The 20322-nt window shown below is 40.6% G+C and overlaps 1 protein-coding gene across 3 annotated transcripts in view; it reads left to right on the top strand.

The window, feature by feature from the left end:
* Positions 1-20322, top strand: part of osbpl8 (oxysterol binding protein-like 8) — an 87013-nt gene that overhangs the window by 7802 nt on the left and 58889 nt on the right. For all 3 annotated transcript variants that reach the window (XM_030719858.1, XM_030719857.1, XM_030719856.1), the window contains exon 2: positions 15501-15598. In XM_030719858.1, the coding sequence (XP_030575718.1) occupies positions 15554-15598 (45 nt within the window). In that variant the 5' untranslated portion in view covers positions 15501-15553. The remainder of the gene's footprint in view (positions 1-15500; positions 15599-20322) is intronic.

Here is a 20322-nt window from a genome sequence, read left to right as displayed (position 1 = left end):
AGAAGGCAAACATGGCCTTGTTGTAATTGGCAACAACAAAGTTGTGATTTTTCATCAGGGATCTGTTTCTGAGGGTGGATACATGTCAATTAATGCTTGATGATGTTGAAATTTTCACATTTCATTTGTAGTGTACACAGACATCCACACCTCTGACGTCTGCAGAGTCTCAGAACTCAGTTGCAAGCCTCTACGTTTTTTATCATGTACAATTTGTGTTTAATCAGTATATTGAGAGTTACAAATGACAACAAAATGCAGAGATATATCACCAAAGGAAAATCACCAGGGTTATGATTTTTAGCAAGTTTTTTTGTTAGTAGAGTTTAATGTACTCAACTTGGAAATACATTTTTGTTATCAAATGTCCAAAAATATCAGTAAATATACATAGACTTTGTTATGTCAGGTAACAGAGACTCTTTACCTTAACTGTATGTGGTTCAGTCATGCTGACATGCATAATCACCCCGAAAGCTTATTTTGAGCCAGGAAAAACCCTGCAATTGTTGCACCCTGATTTTACAAATAGCACTTACAAATATACTGATTTATAAGTGCTACTTTGTAAAGTTACTTTAGAAAGTATTCAGTCATTGCAACACTGTGCAGAGTTTTTAAAAAACTCAGGCATGATTTATTCATGGATACAGTTATAGTCTGCTCAACTAAATCTGTCTGTTTGAGATGAGGGAGTTACAGGTGTTGTACTGTACATGCGCTGCTTTCCGGTCTGCTAATCCACTCAATCTGACTCCTGAATCCTGTGGACAGCTGTAGCTCTTTGAGGGATGCACAATGCATCGCTTTTGATGCTGCCGTTTGATATAGGAGGATGGGGAGGCATCGTTTTGCTGAACTCATGTTCTAAGAGTGTGCAGTGTTTATCAAGTATCGAGTTTTATATTACACCAGAATGCTGTAACCCATTATTATAGTAAACAAATCATTATAGTCTCACTGGCTTTAAGCTTTTGGCAGATATTTTTATCAACCACTGTGTACTCTGCATCTCCGCCATGCTGTTGGAAATCACCACAGGTCCGGCTTTAATAATCCCTCCGGGCTAAGCCGTGACCGGAGAGGAAAAGGTTAGTGGCTGTGACGCAAACTCACATACAAATGCATTACATTACATTCACACAGAATTTCTACTTATGGTGCCCATAAGCTTTTTCAAATTAATGGCTTATGGATTTGGGCCACTCATGACAGACGAGTGAGGAAGAAAGGAGCTAAATGACAGTTTTAGCTTAGCTGATACTGTCATGCAGAGGTCAGGCATTTGCTCTGGATCCCCAGTGTGGCCATCACAATCATTGTTATAGTGCAGCATTAATAAATATACACCAGTTCCCCTGAAGTACATTGATAACAAATGAAAAAGAGCCCTTTACATCAAAAGTTAATGCAGTTAATGTTTTTGCATGTTTATGTTTATTTTCAGTCCTTATGCTGCTAGCCTGTGTCTTCTTAACAATCCTGTTTTATTGCTCTTTATAGAAGTTATCTTTGTGGGTGCATCTGGCCACCTTTTTTTTCTGGGTGTGCAGGCTTTACTGAGTCTCTTTTCAAGGCATTGGGCTGATGATTGCAATTGTTCCACAGTGAGTTTAACTGTGAGGTATTGTTGGAGAATTAAGCCTGTGACTGCTTTGTCCTTGATCTGACGTTTGTTCTACTGCTCTAGCTGAACATCAAGGGAGGAAAATCAACTCTGCTTTATACATTTTTGTTCTCACTTAAACTGCCTACATTCTTATTAATACCCTTCAGTGGCTTTTATTACAGTGGTGTAATCTCCTTATGACTTGTGCACCATTCACCAAGGTCAGATGTATTTGCCTAGCCTCTTGTTGCAAAGCTTAAGTACAGGCAACGATCTAGGGAAGTGTTGAGGGAGAAACAGGTGGAATTTGGCTGTAGTGGGGTTCTAAGTGATGCAGTCAAGTCACTTTATCCAAGAGACCTACCTCTAGTTGGATGCCATAAAAATCTGGAAGGACTAATATATTATCAGGTTATACTGCAGTTATAAATTTGCTCAAGTGTTTCCCACAGATTTACATTCTATCTGTGGAAGGTGTGTGTGTGTGTGTGTGTGTGTGTGTGTGTGTGCGTGTGCTTGGTTTCTTAAAAAAATTATTAAACAAGGTCATGCACACAGACATGCTCACGTGCACTGCTGGAGTAGACCACTGACCGATTGTTCCTGTAGGCTGCACCTGGCAGTGACAGCCCTTGTTCTGCAGTCTTGGTGAACTCAGCAGATCTCGCAGCTCTGTTAGCTCATTAATTTCTTATATATATGGAGAAGTTTGTTTTTTTTAATAAATATTTTCTGTTGGTTTGTGGATTTTTGGAAAATTCAGGCTTTTAATAGTATTTGATAGCATTTCCAGAAAATTTGTGTTATGTTGTAGAAGCCAGACTGTTTACCCCTTCAGGGAAACAACACCCAGACAAGCAAAAGAACAGTACATTCAGGTCATGAAATTCACAGAAAAATGTGTCATGGGACAACAGAGGTCAACAATGCTGAATGGCTCTATTTGCTAAAAATAGATGATGCACTCGGGATGCTCTGAGGTACTTTGGATAAAATAATCTAATTTCCTGTTGTGCTTTACCGTGTGATCAGCCTGCCTGCTGACATTTCATCTAGATGTCTTCATCCAAATGCACATACAGTGCTGTGTTATGATATGTGTGTGCACTTTTGTATGTGCATGTGTAGAATCCCCCTGATCTCAGCTCTGACCTGACTGTTCTTCCCTCAGGAACACACACACACACACACACACACACACACACAAACACATACACACACAGCTGGGTGCTTTTATGAGCAGCTTGTCTCCCCCACAGCTGGACCAGTACACACAAACACATACTAATACAGGAACACATCCTGGATGCTGTGCACTCACTTTTAGCCCCCAAATCACTGAGACGCATTTGTCTTGTGAACAGCCTGCCTGAGAACACATCATGCTCTTAATTTTAAAATATCAAAGCAAAAGCAGTGTTATGTTTCCTTGTGTCCATCAGGTTCCCACAGAATTCTTCCAAAATTAGCAAACACCAGGGCAGAGCATGTGGGCCTCAGCAATATGAAAACTGGTGTAGAAATAGGACACAAGGGAAAGAAAGGGAAGATTCATTTTAATGTTGTGAGACACGAGATTGTATTACCTGTGAGGGGCTTCTGGGTGAACGCTGAATCCACTTAGCCAGGAAATTGGAAGAGCGTTTGTGAAGTCATCATAGCCAGCTCTGGTGTGCCATATGGGCATTTTGTAGAACATTTTTGACCTGGAAATAACCAGACAAGTGCAAATTAGTGTGGATTGGTAACCTCACTGATCTCTTTTGATTTCCAAATGGTATCACAGCTTGAAGATGAGGCTGGTGTCAATATGCATGTAAAAAAGCAGATGCTTTAATTTGTTTTGAACAGCCACCTATCACAGAGGGTGTCTGTTTTTAGCAGAGCTTACATGTGTTTTTCATCACTAAAAATGTCACGTGGATATCTCCTGTACTTATGAATTTCTGAAGGCATGAACATTTTGGGGAAAAAAGACAAATTTGAAAGTGCCAAATACTGATGCACTGATATAATTTGAGGGCCTGTAAGGCTGAAAATGTTCATAGTATAAACATAAAATTTTACAAGACCTCATTAAATATGCTAAAGTTATTTACCAAAAAAAAATAAATAAATAAATTAAAAAAAATCAGTTGACTTTGAAGGGGACAGGTAGGAAGCACTAAGATTTATTTTTTTTTCCTATTCATGGAATGACTCAGATGTATTCTGCCAGAGCTGATCAGCTGTTAGCATCTGTTTTTCAGACTAGGAAATCTTTTGGGCTAGTAAACAACAACAACAACAAAACAATAGACTGATCAGTTGTTAGATGCAACATATACAGCCTGTCAAAGTCTACTTTAAACAAAGCCAGCTCAAAGTAAACATGCCTGAAAATAATGTGAGTGTTTTCATCCCCCTTTGGCACCGAACACCCGATTGCTACTGATCCATTCCGATAGCTAATAGCTGAAATTCTCAGCCCAGTGCTACAGTACCTCAGCCCAGCGCAGTGTCGGACGGTGTGTTGTTGAAGAATGAGATGTTGTTTTTTTTTTTTTTTTTTTTTTTTTTTTGCCTGTCATGTCTGGCAGATCTTGCAAACAGAACTGTGATCTGAATGCATTGTTGTGCCAAACATATTTGCTATTTCAAGATGAACTCTATAGGTTCTCTATAGGCTCCTCTTGTTACTGTGTAATCCTTTATTTTATTTGAATTAATTTTAACATGCTATTTATCAAATTGTGCCAGAAATGACAGGCTTAAGAAATAGAAAAGAGAAGAGAAAGAAAAGAGAAAGGGAAAGAGGAAGAAGAAGAAAGGGGAAAAAAAAAAAAGGAGAGAAAATAGAAAAAAGAAACAGGAAAGAGTGCAAGTAAGTAAACCAAATAGTTAGCCACTTGTTAAACTTAAGATATTGACAATATCTGCAAAATTAAAGATTGTGTGGGGAAAAAATAAATAAATGAATAAATAAAAATAAAAGAAGAATAGTTATACAAACCAACCATTTTGTGTCATTATGTGGGTATATGTGTTTGTGTCATGAAATGTACTTACCAATGAAGGCAGAAAGCCGCAGCCCCGCCCATCAGAACCCAGAGGCAGGCAAAGAGAATCCCAGGAAGCCCAGGCCACCAGCAGCCCATCAAGACCTACGAAGACCCGCGGCCACTCATTCCAAAGACAACCGTACACCCCTCCCAGCAGACGGAGGACGGAGGTCTCAGATGGAGTCCCAGCAGCCAAGGAGCAAGGGCACCAGAGCATTTGAGGCAACGAGAAGCCAGCCCCCCCCCAGCGGCCAGCCCCCCGCACGGCCGGCAGCAGGGCCCCAGGGCCCCCGGCACCCAAGGGCCGCCCGAGCCCCCACAGGGCCCCCCCCCACGCCGAAGAAGCCAACGCAGCCCCGCGCCGCAGCCCCCAGGGGAGCAGGTCACCACCCACATCAGAACATCCGGCCCCACCCAGGAAACAGGAGGTACCCACACCCCAGGGGGGCAGGGGGGGAGAGGCAACCAGCAAGGAGCGGTCAGGAGGCAAGCCACCGGCCCAGACCCAGGTCCAGCCAAACATACAACCACACGCACACCGGCAAGCACACCCATGTGCACATTTATACACAAACACACTCTCCCACACACATATAAACATAGATACATCATATTCACTCGCCCACCCATACTCACGAAGACTGTGACAAATACAAAGACACACATTCATCCATAGCTACCCACTCTCTGAAGATGGGACCGGAAACCACCCCAGGGCCAACAGTGACCCCAAGATGCCGCCAGCCCGGTCCCCAAGGAACCACCCGACCCCGACCCCGGGCGAGGCATAAGAAATCGGGGTGTGAGATGGCCCACCCCCCCCTCCCCCCGCCCAACTTATAAGTGTATGTGTTTATGTTGTGAATGAATGAGTTGTATAGGGTGCAGTTAAAATTGAGGGGGCAGTTGTGCCACAAGCACCAACTGCTGGACGTCAGTGCTCGCCCACACTGCCCCCCCAAAAACCCTCCATGTCTAAAATGCAAATAAAATTTGGGGACAGACAGAAATGAGGATCTGAATGGGGCCACCTCAGCGGCCGCCCCTCATCAACCTCTGTGTAACATGCCTGCCCCAAAGGTCCTATATGTATCGTGTAGTATGTGTGCATGTGTTGTGAATTATAATGTCTATAGTGTTAGAATGAAACGCTGGCCTGTCTTGACCCTTGAGGCTGATATCAGTAAGCTAATCACCCATGTCAACGTGCCCTTCATAGTGACTGTGGCTTCATGTTGGTAACAGAGTACACACTAGGGTAGTCCACTTCCCTCAACACTGGCTACCCACAAAGCCAAGTTCCTTAAAGTGAATGGCTTAGTAATAAGAGTATCCCTCTACCTGAGGTTTGAACTTCCCTTATCACTTACCCATTGGGCAGCAGATGTTGCAATGTGGATAAAATAATATTTTACCACTCCGAGTTGTCAGTTGCTGTGTTTCTCTTTATTTTAAGTGCTAAACTAGAAAAGCCCTATAAAATGATTTCTTCTGGCACACAGACAGCAGCAAACACTGGCAACAAGAGGAACACTTTTCCATTAAAATGCTCCTAACTGCATACAGTTCCATGCAGCTTGTAGGCGACTTCCATTTTTCTGAATTTGGTGTTTTCAGTAACACTTCTGCAATAACACGACAGGTTCTTTTAAATAACGTCACACATGGCTTCAGGAACAGGGAAGAATTGGGGATCAGTTGGAAGCTGCATTTTCTTCTAATTCTAATATTAGTTGCTCTGTGTTGACTTCTTTATTTGGCAGCTTTACTGTAGGCGTACATGTGAGTATCAAGCTTTGCCATATGAAGAGCATTTATTATTACTAGCGTAGCAGCGACCTGCTGGGTAACACATGTTCATGTGTCAGGACATTTCTTCAGCATAGTTGTACCTCTGATGTGGTGTGTATATTTGCTTCAGATGAGTCAAATGGACTTATTTCCATGACAGTCTGTCTTCTTCAGGTATTTTAATACTTCAGTATATTTAAGCCACATCAGTCCTGTGCAGCAGTTAAAGCTTGCATAGAGGATACTTTTCCTCTCTGTCACTGCACACATACAGAGGGAGCTCTAACTGCTGCTTCACTGCCAGCACCGGCAGCCCTGCAGCACTAGCCTACATTTCAGAGCAAGAGGGAGAAAAATATGGTGATGTCACCTCTATGTCTCTCTCCCTGCCTCTCTCTCTCTCTCTCCCCCTCTTTTTCTATCTCTGAGAATCTGTATTTTGAATGTAATGGTGCTTTCTGCTGCCCGAGCTGCATGAGGTAGGTCCTCCATTCAGCTCCACTGTTCTTGTCTAGCACACGTGCATGCTGCATCGGTGTGGTTCCCTCCGTGCTTATGTTTATTTTTACCTGCACGTTATGTGGATAAATGTATCCTGTTATGTTCTTGTGTGTATTAATCTCATCTTGTTTTTTTTTTCTTTTTTTTTTCAAGCTTGCTATGTATGTAGGAAGACTGTTAAAATCAGATTCTAATATACTGAGGGCACATCTCACTACAGCCTGATGACGTGTTCTGATACAAGGCAAGCTGCTCAGAATTTGTCCAGTGTCAGACTGCAGATAGCTGACAATTTACCGCGCTGAGATGAAGCTGCTGAACACGTAGATGAACAATTATGTCTAGGATCTCATCTTCCAGGTGCCCCCCCCCATCCTTTCTTTAAAGGTTATTCTCGGGTCACAAGACTCACTATCACTCACCGCTGTAACCTCTGCACTTTCCTGGTGATGTCCGCAAATCCTTCCAAATATACAATAAGCTGAATGTGCTGGCATCTCTGCCTCACATCTTCTGTTCTGTTTCTGTTATGCAAGAGGTATCACACACAAACAGACACATATTATTCAGCTGAAGCTGCATGCGTCATACACATTTTCATTGTGCAGCTCAGTAGTGGAGCTGTGGCTCTGTTCTCCCTGTGATTTTTCTGTCTCTGGAGCAGGGATGGGTTTTTACGCCCGTTCTGAGGCAGCCGCAGTGTTTCTCCTATAATCAAACTTAACGCTGTGAGGTCACCACAGTCTCCTTGACACTGTAGGAGCGGTCTTTAGCATTCCCATCCACGTGCCGCTGTTATAGATCAGATAAATCCGTGCTGCTGATGCTGAGTCACCTTGTTGCATCCTAAAGTGTTTTATTTGTGCAAGGTGACTTGCTTGATGATGGTGCTCCACATTTTTCTCCCACATGTAAATGAGATAATTATAGAAAGAAAAGTCCATGTCATATGTGAGTTGGGTGCTGTTTGTACCAAGGCATTGCATTGTTCAGATTCACTCCGAGTATTTATTGTCTATTATTGTTGTGATTATCATATTTTTTTTTTTTTTTTTAAAGAGAGAGGTTATGGAAAATGATGGAAACTTTCTTCAAAAACATGGGTGTGACAGAGTATGTTATTCAGTCAAAACTGACTGAGAGGTTTTGTTTAAATAATAATGTCTGGGCAGATGAGCATAGTTAACTGACCTTATTTTGCTCTGCGTGGAATAGGATCTGAATCTGAGCTGTGTTTCAATGCACTTTAATGCAATGTAAATTGGTGCAATTCCAGGACAGTGTTGTTTCAATAATATCTGACTTAAAGAGGTATAAATGAGAGAGACCCTGATCCATGCAAATTGTGGACTGTTGATTAAAATGTTTGTAGTTTTCACCATGGGACAGGCAGTGGTGCCCAGCCATTCTTCAGGAGCTAAGTACCAAGCACATTCCTGTCTGTCCTAACATGCAGCCCACTGCACTCATGGTATCACTAATTAGCTAACCTAACATGAAGGTAACTAAAATACAGCCTAATATAATGGAACAGGTAATTCAGATAACCTAAGTGTTGCTATTGCAAACCCAGAACTTCCCCACATGTCCTCTTGGAGGCTTTAAGGGACAAATGAAGACTGTTACACAAATTGGTATTAGTTATCTTACTGACATCAGCTGCACACACTGTTTAAATAATAACTTAAAGCAGAACAAATTGTCACAGAATCTCATAATACTTAGCAAGTAATTAGTCACACTGCATCTATCTCATTATTTAGAGCATTTGGGGTTGTCTGGGTGATAATCTTAAAGTAGGGAAACTGTAGAATATTTTTAGAAGAGCTTTGGTTTATTTCTGGTCACTGTGATTTAGCATACCTCAAGCCAATGCAGGTCTTCCGAGTGAGTCAACCTGAGCTATAAACACCATTTTTATATCTTTTCCTTCCTTGTTAGGTTTGGCCATGCATCCTTTGAGTCAAAACTTCAAAAGACTTTCAGCTACTTTAACGTGGAGGGGACAGACATGCTATTTCAAGGCTTCTTGTGTTTATAAGAAGGGTTTGTTTATGGATAAGATTGGATCTGTGCTACAGGAAGGGCTGCTAGATATTTATCTGTGCAAAGTCGTTAGTAGTTTCCTATCTCAGTACAGATGCTGCTTTTTCTGTTTAAGCCTTTGTATCTTCACAGGTACAATATCAAGATTTTCTGTATTTCTGTCTTCACTAGGGGAAGAACAATGACCGAGTTGAGTGCTGGATTGTCATTTGCCTGTGCCCACATAGTTAATATTCCTCACTCACTGACCTACATGATTTAATTCTCTTTAAAGATCACTCCCCCTGATCATAGAACCAGTCCAGGACAGGTAGAAGATGGCATTAGGCCAAGTGACTTTAAATTCCCCTTTCGTCTGCTCTCTCTCCCCATTTCTGAGGATGCTGTTTGCCCATCAGCTTCTCATTTCTGGCAAGTTGGCATTTCTTGTGTATCTTTGCTTCTCTACAGGAAATTGAATCTAATCTACTTGGGCTATTCTATCTTTAAAAAGGTGACGTGTCACAGAGTTTATCATTTCCATAGTGAATCATCTCTCGGTAGTGTGTAGTCCATCTACTGTTGTGAAGCAGCAGCTAGTGTGTATTAATGTAATCAAAGTGTCTATTCATATTATTATGGTAATACAGTTGTGTTGGCAATGATGTTATACCATTGAGTTACGAGATGATTGGGCAATTGGATGACTTTATCAGCAACTTGCCAAGTCCATTGGTGGTGGTTGTTGTTTGTTTCTAGGGCCAATCAAAAGCCCACAACCAATAAAGTGGCACACAGTCGGATGCCAAAAAGGGCAATAAAGGCGCACACCTTTGATGTTGTGAGACACAGTGTCCTTGTCCACGTGTAAACACAGAAACTGAGTTTTCTTCACTCTTCAGAAGCTCAGTTTTCAGTGATCTAAAATGCAGTTTATGCTTGGACGAAAGGCTAAAACACAAGAGACCTTGTTCAGAAACATTATAGAAGCTGTGCTTCACCTCAAAGAACAAGTAATGGAGCGATTCCTCAATCAAAAATATAATAATAATAATAATAATAATAATAATAATAATAATATAAACAGTCTGTGCTGTAGCTGAGTGTTGGAATTCTAAAATATCAGCACCCAACATGCAGCATGGTCCCAATTTCATGCTTTGATGCTTTCTCTCAGCTAGCATGGTGGCCCTGTAGGAGTCACTTAACCACTGGCGTTCATTTTCAAAGTACTTAGCAGTGACAGTGGTGCTGGACCTGTGTAGATGTGCCTCTCTGGATGTCAGAGAGCTGTGACATCTTTGGCGAGTGGACAGCAACATCAATACATCTTAGTATTATGAAATGCTTGCTGTTATGGCCTGCATGTGGGCACAGCTCTACCATCTACCATTAATCTATAAATCAATCAAAATCATAATGGTCAGTGCTGTATTTTCAATGAAAGTATAGTTGACTAGTCTGTTTGTTTTTTAAACCAAGCATTTTCTCTAATGTAAATAATAATAATAATGCTTCAAGAGTTACATCTCAGACCATACAGGGCTCAGTTAGCATGTGAAATGTTAAAGTACATGTATATGACATTAGAAAAGCACTGAATTTATATTAGCTTCTTTTCATTGGCTTCCTGTTAGATCCAAAATTGAATTTAAAATCCTTCTCCTCACCTACAAGGTCTTGAATAATCAGGCCCCATCTTATCTTAAAGACCTTATAGTACCATATCACCCCAGTAGAGCACTTCACTCTCAGACTGCTGGCTTCCTTGTGGTTCCTAGGATACTTAAGAGTAGAATGGGAGGCAGAGCCTTCAGCTTTCAGGCCCCTCTTCTGTGGAACCAGCTCCCAGCTTGGATTCAGGAGACAGACACCCTCTCTATTTTTAAGTTGAGGCTTAAAACTTTCTTTTTTGATAAAACTTATAGTTAGGTCAAATTGAATTGAATTGAGTGAGTATGGCTTGTTTGGAAGGACTGCCAGGAGAAAGCTTTTTCGCTCTAGTGTCCTTTGGACAGGCAAGACCAAAGCGGAGATGTTTGGTCACCACAGCACAACATGTGGAAGGGTGATGACTTGGGCTTGTTTTGCAGCCACAGGACCTGGGCACCTTGCAGTTAGTGAATCATCTCTTATGTGTACTAAACTATTCTAGAGTCAAATGTGGGGTTACTGTCCAACAGTTAAAGCTTGGCCCACATTGGGTCATGCAACAGGACAATGATCTCAAGCACACCAGCAATTCTACAACAGAGTTGCTGAAAAAGTAAAGAATCAAGATGAAAACCTGTTCACATGACTGTACTGTAATAGCCAATGTAAACTATGAGGGATGTCAGTGGTATTTCATGTTAGTGATTTTGTTGGAGAACTTGGTCGTATTGAGTGCCTTGTAAAACCAGGAGTTAACCTCTGTAATATTTGTGTCTCAATAGTGTCATTTTTTTTTTCTTTTTGGCTCTGTGGGAAATAAGAAACCCTCACAGCTAGTCTTTCTGTCTTTGTTTTGGGGCCCACTGCCAAGCCACAAGTTTAGGATTCCCTGTGTGTTTGCCCTCTGCCTTTGGCAATGATTCATAGGTCTTCACTCAGACTGCTGTGGTACAACTGAAACAAGTGTGTGATGTGCCAGCTTGTATGAAGCAGCAGACTCTCAGCAAACGGTGTGAGAAAATCCAGATAATAGACATAGAAGACGCTTGACTGTCACTGGCTTGCCTTTTGTTTATTAAGTAACTCTAATACATTTGTAATTGCAATAACTATAGATGACAGTCATTAGGAAGTAAGTAATACTGTTACCAAGTGTTTTCAGAAATAATACTTTTACAAAATTGATATTGGATGGGGATTCTTTAGTGCCAATTTTTAAAAGATTGTATGGCCAGGAGTTATCTTGCACTGAGGTGCCACCAAATCCCCTGTTGTCTACTTTGTCCAGGTTACTCTAGGTACAAGGACTTATACATATTTAACAATACTGTTTCCCCATTCTAAAAAGTCACTATATGAAAGAACACACAGCACTTAGCATAATGGTACATTATGTTGCCCACCTTGAACAAATCTAGGGCAGATGAAGAGCCGTTGTTTATTTAGTCATCCCAAGACAGGCTAGGCATATGTTCTATTGAGAATGTATCAGCTGAAAAATACTGAAAATCTAAGTCAGTGTCAATATGCCAACTGTATTTGACATTTTATATACCCCAGGAGGAAATTCTGTCATCATTCCTGCAACAGTTTCTGAGACTGTAACAGCATCAAGTGTTAGCAATCATCGCAATAGAAAAACCACCCCCTCCCACACACCTCTACAAAACATTCTCTCATTTATCTAATAATTCATCCCACCTCAGCTGTGTGGCTGCTGCTCCCAGCTGAGTCATGGGCTGATTTCTAAAGCTGACTTTAGTGGAGTGGCATCTGTCTCAGCTTGATGGATCCTTGAGAATTGAGGCCAGATGAATTGTGTGTGCTGGCTGGAACAAAGAGGCTGTTGGTGCACTGGAGTGTCTCATAGGTAGAACAACTGGTAGATGGATTTAATGACCGTGTCGTACCCAGGCTGATCTCTTGTCCTCAGTCTGATATTGGGTACTGCTTGAGTTTCCTGAACTCCTTCCTTCCTGGTAACTTTTCATCTCTCGGCACCTTCATAAGGAAATGTGGGCTAATATTGGCAGCAACTCACTAGACTTTGCCAAAATGCTACTAGGGAAAAAAAAAAAAACTTGGTCTGTGATGATTTAGCCAAGACTTGTGGCTTATGTTATTAGGGAAAATAAAATTGTACAGAAATCTATTATATTATCCATAACCAAGCACCTCATGGAAGCCTATGGGAGTTCCTGAATACTTCCTACACAATCCTGTTTTATCACTAATCTGGCTTCATAATTTGGGCTTGAAACAGGCTTTTTATGTTCTCATATGGGATTTGTTGCACTAATTAGGGCTGTGGTTGCTCTTGATGAGACTGGCCTTTTCCACGGTCAAATAACTGTTCTCAAGCAGGGGCATACCAAATTATTATCTTTAACCTTTATATATTCAGATAAGAATGTGACCAAAGTTCTTTTTACTGCCACTGCTTTGACAGATTTCCCACTGAATGCACATTCATCCACTTTGTAAAGCACTCACTGACTAAATAGCTGGTTGTAATGATAGATGTCACCCACTGGCTGTTGAAGCATTATAAAACCCAGAATTGTTATGGTTGGTGTTGTCTTTTCTGGGATTTTCCAAATGGGGAGTGTGTGTTATGTTTCATGTTCTGTTGACACACCACTATATCCTGTATATAGAGAGTTAACAGAAATCTACATTACATTACATTCATCATTTTTGGGTGAATTTGATGAATAAAAACACAAATACTGACCTCAGAATGAAGCAAACTTTGTGAAAACAGTCATTTCTGATTATTGGGGGAATAACTTCCTAAATGACCATTAGCACATGCATTAGAGGGCCCAAATATAGCAGTTGATGCGAGCCGTAGAAAGAAATGAAAATTCTTTGAATGGGAACAAGTAGGAATCATGGAATTTTTGGAACTATCAATTAGCAGCTGTCATTGCCTTGAGATTGGCTGGACATTTGCAGAGGAGGGATAGTGGATATATTGGAAAAAGGATGTTGAATATGGAGTTGCCAGGCGGGAGGAAAAGAGGAAACCCTCAGAGGAGGTTCATCGATGTAGTGAAAGAGGACACACAGAGGACAGTGTTAGGGATAGGGTGAGATGGAGGCATCTGCTGTGGCAATCCCTAAAGAGATCAGCTGGAAGAAGAAGAAGGTTGGCATTGGCATTAGCTTCAGCCTTAAGCTGTGGTCATTACTGCTTTAGAAAACTGAAGCATCTCACCAATGTGTCTGGCCTTAGTCTGTTCAGGTATACTTTCAGGTGTGGCCAGCTGGTTCACACATTTTAAAATACCAACATGACACAGCAATCAGTTCAAGTGGCTGGCCGCTATAATCTCAAAAAATATTTTTAGAGCAGTTGTTTCCAGGCAGCTGCTCCACCCAAAATAATCTCCCCCAAAGCATAGTGTAATTAACAGATGGTCTCACTTGTTCATGAACTGATGTTCAGGATTTAGCTGACAGTAGTGTTACAGTTAAATATAGTAGAGCAAGCCTTTAAAAAAAAAAATTGTGCATGGGTACAGTGACAAAATGGAAATCAAACAGCTAACAACGCTTACCATTCATGGGATGCTGAGGGACTGCAGATGGGGCAGAGACTCTTACTTAGTGATTCTAAGCTTTGATTCTTGTTACTGCCATTAGAGTTACCAGACACTAAATCACTGACTCAAAAAAAAAAAAAAAAAAAGCAGTAAAAATGGTTTTATTTTAAGATTTCAAATTTGTATCTAATCAAATTAAGGACACTGATGACAAGCTGACATTAATCACAGTTTAATTTTTATTTTTTTACTACTACAGCTATTGTTGACCTCGTATTATATCAGTCACATATTTATTGAGTTTACTGTTTTCATATCTGTATGTGATAGCAGCATAGGAGCAGGTAGGAGATATAAAGGGCAAATGAAAAAATACCTTTCCCTTAATACCCTACCTTAAATATCAGGAGTGGGTACCACAGATACTAATGATAATAATGTTATGATAATTCTGTGATACGCAATACAATGCAAGACAATTGTAGACAATACATTACGACGTCTGTGTAAGTGGATAAGTACCCCTAAAAAAAAGTCACACATTATTCACACATTGTGGTATCAGTATTTGTTCATTTTTATAGTGTTTATACAAGTTTTTAAACTTCCATTCACTGCACCCTCATTAATTTGATATTATTATGTGCAAAAGGAGGTGATACAATATATCGCCATATAAATATTTTGCCCCGCTCCTCACTAAATGTATAAGCACTAGCAAATTTCTGTACATTACAAAGCTTAATCTCATGATGTACCCTTGAGTAAGTCCCCATGTGGTCCAGTGGAGCAGCTAAGTGGCATCCAGCACAAACTTTCCCTGAATAGATTAAGGTTAAAAACAGTGCCATGATCAAACAAGTTCAAGGCAGACAGGAAGAAGAGAGACTGAAAGAATGAATTTTTCAGGACTCTCTGGAAAAGGGAAATGAAAGGCAACTTAATCCTCCATCCTCCCCCTCATGGTCTAGAACTGTTTATTGAAGACCTGGAGCTATAGCACCCATGGAAAAGGGCAGTGGGGGGGATGGTGAGCAGGTTCCAGATACATTAGTATACAATATCAAAAATAGGAAAAAGCCTTTGTTCTGCTTATATATCGCCATCAAAGGCAGCTTTTTCTGAAATGGATGAGTGGGCATGATGTGGAAAATAAGTTCAGTCTTGCAAAATAGCCAACCCACATGAGGTGAAAGGATACTTTGAGAAATATGCAAATAAAGACAAAAAACCCCACATTGAACACATTGTAAATTTAATCTTCAAAACATCTTATTTTGTCATATTTCCAGACTTGTACTTGTGCTGTAATGTCCTTCTTCCTCTTCACAGATATGCAGTCTTCAGCACAGCGCTGACACGCCTCACTCTGGTTCAACACAACCATGGAGTCTTCCTCCGAGTCCCAGCAGGAGGCTGAGAAAACTTTGGTAAGTTAAAATGCAGAAGTGGGTACATTCCTATACAGGTATGCATTTTATACATTTCAAAAGAAAAATCTAATTTAATGTCCCAAAAATATCAATAAGGACAACAAGGTACCTGAAAGTGCTATATTTTTAGACATTGTGGCAAGCAGCTGACATACTCAAGATTGAAAATTCAGCAGGTAACCTTAAAGCTCACTGTCTCTTAGATGCTGATAATTAAATAACTTGTCATTTTCACTCAACCTCCCTAGCCTTACCTAAGGGTTCCTGCTAGCCTCAGTGACAGAAAGTACAATTTATAATTAGCTTAAGGTGCTAATATTACCAGCCTGCCACAGGCTTGTCAGGCTTCCTGTGTCAGATTTGGCTGCTTTTAGTTATACTTGTGTGCATGTACCGGTGAATGGACAAAACTGCCACAATGACAAGAGAGGATTAAATAAAGTTCATACAAGTGTGTGTTGTTTCAACATCCTCTTTCCAACAAACAGAAATGATGATTTTTTTTTTTTAAAGCCATTGAAAAGGAAAAGGGCACAGTCATCTGCAGTTCTTGTTCTTTGTTCTATGCTGCAATGTAAAACTGTTGCAACTTCCTGTTGGGTTTTGCTAGTTGAGAGTAGCGCAGTAAGACGATCTAGTGTTTTAAAAAAAAAGGAAAATATCTGTGCTCAGAAGTCAGTTTTTTTAGGCGGGGTGGAAAAAAGAACTTTTCTAACATGTAGTTGCTCACCACACTAAAGCATTGCCTTGTGTATGAATTTGTTAAATTTGCTGTGCTCCTAACAGAGCATCTTATACGTTCACAAATATAGTTGATAAAGTAAAGGTAGAAAACACTGGCAAAGTGCACTATATAACCTTCAAGCCACGTGGTGGATGTTCTCTGTAAGGGAGATTTTATCATCAGAAGACATCACTCAAGTACTACCAGCCACACATCATCAGATTCATATAAACATCAGATCCCAAATCTTTACACAGGCATCTTTAAAAAATCAAAACTGTTGAAATACATCCAATGAGATGTTAAGGTTATGTTCTTTGTAAAAATGTATGTTTAAAGCACATGAAACAAGCTCAGGTGTCAAAGGATTTAAGCTGTTTGGTTGGCGAACAGTTTTTAGATGTTGCATATTGAGGTTTGGCAGTAATGCTCTACACTGTGATGAGTATGTTATCTATAGTAAACTGCATCAAATGGTATTAAAGCACAGCACAGGGGGCCAGGATGTCATCAAGCATGGACGGTCTGGTTGTGTAAAAAGAAATTCAGTTGTATCTGTAATTTTTGTTACAGTTATTTCATCAGTTTCCAAAATGTTTAACTTGAGGCAAGTCCAGTTGTATGTGGGATGCTGTGACAGCCATGCTTTATTATTGCAAAATAAAACTGCATTCATATGTGATCATTTAAAAAAAAACATATCTCAAAGGGTACCACAGTCCATTTGTGTGTTCTTGATGATGGGACTTCAAATATCCTTACCCACCACCAAGAAATGAGAGGCTTCCCTGAGTCTTATGGCTTCAGCTGCTGGGGATGTAAACAGCCCTCAGCTCGAGTCAGTCACAAGGAGCTGAGGAAACATGAGATGACTTACACAATATTTTTTGCGAATATTAATGCAATATTCCTTGAAAGGTCAGCTTGTCATTTGGTGTGCCTTGAAAACTCCTGAATTAGTTGGTAATCTAGTAACTGTTACTATTTAAACAAACAATGCCTTAGACATTACTGCGTCCAGGTTCTTGAATGTGAATATTCACTGGTCTTTGGGCTGCTTCCTGCACATCGGCAACTTGTGATGGTGCAATTAATTGTGATTGTGATGTAGCAAAAAGACTGAGGAAGGAATTGAAGTGGTTTTTTTTTTGGTTTTTTTTGGTGAATATAACACACATACTCTTGTTTGTATTTAGCACACATTTGAGGTTATATTAAAGGCAGTAAAATCCAGTCACAGCCTGAAGAGCTGTATGCATATAAAATTGTGTCATATGCATAAAAATATTTTGTTAGATGTATTGGACCGTAAATATAAATAAAAATTGTATCTTCAGTAATAGTTTCAGCTAGCTCAGGGGTGTCAAACTCAATCATATGAAGGGCCAAAATTCAACACACAGTCTGAGTCGCGGGCCAAACAGAATTAAAAATCATTTTAATCAGCAATATGATTTGAATGGTCAGAATACAGCAACTTCTTACTCAACAAATTAAATAAAATATAAAATTATATTTTTATTCAAAAATGACATCAGGAAAAATGAAAATATTTCAAGCTGATGAAAATTTGCTAATTTTTCAGGTAAAAATTGTGATGTCAATTTTTGCGCTTTATATGCAGAAAAATGCTGCATAAACTGCACAGTGCAACTAGTTTATCAGCAAAAAGTGTAGCTGTAAACACAGCGGTGGAGATCTGCTCTGATCTCCATCCCTGAAGCTGCAGGAAGGAAGGTGCCACCATTTGCAAACTTTTACTGTAATAAAGTCCACGTTGTGTGAAATTCTGTTCCGCCATGAAAATCTGTTCCGCCTGTGTCAGGAGCACGAACTGCAGCCAGAGAGGCGGATTCGACTGTCTTCACGGCGCTTCTGATCGATTTCTCGGTAAAATGACACTGTAAAAGACTTGCTGGTAAATTAATTTGTTCCCATGTCATGCAGGGGGAACACAATATTTTGGATGGCTGAAATATTTGGTTCCCCTTGTGTAACTTTGGCAAATAAAGAGCAAATGTTTTCATATTCACAGGAGTTGATGTTCTTGATGAGAGGAATAAACACTGTAAAAGACTTTTACCAAGAAATTGATCAGAAGCGCCATGAAGACTGTCAGATCCACCTCTCTGGCTGCGCTCTCCTGACACAGGGGGAACAGATTTTCACGGGGGAACAGAATTTCGCACAACACGGGGAAAAGAGACACGCGGTTTACCTCCGATGTCAGTGATCAGGTCCTCCTGTTTTCCACTTTTCATTTGGTCATTTTTGGGGGTCAGGCTAGCTTATATGTCACTGTAAAAAGTGCTTTCTGCTGATCACTGATCAATGAGTCTTTGGCAACACAAATGGGTTACGCACAGGTCTCGGCCTGCAGCAGCTTTTGTGGTGCATTGTGGGATTTGTAGTATAAGTGGTGGGAGCGCTGTTTACCATTGGCCATTAATAATAGCTATATGAAATCATCTTGGGGGCCGTATGAAATTACATTGTGGGCCAGATTTGGCCCGCGGGCCTTGAGTCTGACACATGTGAGCTAGCTCATCCAGCGCACACCCCCTCACATAAAACACCGCATCCCTCCTCTATTGTCATTCTGCCCTTTCATTCCACCTCCATAATCCTGAGTAGCTTTTTTAGCAGCCAGTAGGAGGGCAATTATGATTGCAGATAACTGTGGCGATAAGAGCGCTGTCTATCTCTCCCACAGGCCTCCACATACACTGAAACACAATGCCACTGAATGGTAGCAGAGCTGAAAGCCCTTTCTTACTTCTCTGATTCTTGCTCAGAGTGGGAATGAGTTCTGATAACCTTCAGCTGTTAGTAGTGCAAGCTAATTTCTGACCCCTCCTTTCCCACAGTCTTTTTTAGTGGCTACATAATAAAACTGCTGATGCATAAATGAGTTTGAAAGCCACATTGAAATACTTTTAACTGCTTTTCTTTTAATTGAATTGAATGTGATGAATGTGAACCACTCTGGGATTTAGGTAAAACCTTACTTTGTGGAGCTTCTGGGCCAGTGCGTTATCACTTAATCACACATAAGTTACTACCTTACCAGAATGGTGTGAGACTAAAAGTGTGGGATGTATTTTGCTGCTGGCTCATCGTGCTGTTTACTGAAAGCACCCATTGGTAGAGAGGATGGCTCCCAACCCGACATGAAAGGCTCTGGGAAGCACGCCATGTGTCTGCCGCTTCTCCCTTTGCTCTGACATCCTCACAGTCAGGAGACACTTCAGGAAGGTTTGTGGCAACCAGCCCCCTCCTGTTTCAAACATCCACCACATCCAGTCTGCTGTCATTTGCATTGTACATACTGTAATGAAAGCACTGGTGACCCACTGTTCAGAATAGGCACCAGTGAAAAGGCACAAAGGCAGCCATTATACACTTAAACAGTGGGTTTGAGGTAGCTCAGAGATGGCAGTTCACCCCCATTTTTTCCCCCACATGAGCTTTTTAGTTGCCATTAGGGATGTATGACTTTGAAATATTTGGCCAGTTCCAACATTGATGTTGAAAATAACAATCTGAACATTTTGTGATATATGTGAGGTATGCAAAGAGGTTTGAATTTTGAAAAATAAGTAAACTTTTGGAGACTCTCCCTATTTGACATTAGGTGGGGGCAGGGTACACCCTGCTCTCTGGACCTGAGCTTTTCATTCATTATTAATTAGTGATTTATATCTAAAGACTGTAGCATCCATGCTTTACAGTGCAGTTATGAAAAGAAATAAAAAAAAATTGTGGCTCATGTTTGCTCCTCTTGTAAACTGCACATAAAATGCCTAATTACCTGCATCTACATAAATATCTATGGCTATAACTGCAGAGGTCAAAATCGCTTCCATACATTTTTTTACTTTCATAATAAAAATGGACAGATGGTATAACCCTTAGTGGACTCTGCTCATGCATGTCAGGAAGCCCTCCACGGTCTGCTGAACCACTTTGATCTACTTTTGGGGGGATATGGAAGAAT

The sequence above is a fragment of the Archocentrus centrarchus genome, chromosome 23, assembly GCF_007364275.1.
Source record: "Archocentrus centrarchus isolate MPI-CPG fArcCen1 chromosome 23, fArcCen1, whole genome shotgun sequence".
In the NCBI taxonomy this organism is placed as follows: Eukaryota; Metazoa; Chordata; class Actinopteri; order Cichliformes; family Cichlidae; genus Archocentrus; species Archocentrus centrarchus.
Note: the sequence above shows the minus strand (reverse complement) of the source record. Positions and strands in the feature narration are given on the sequence as shown.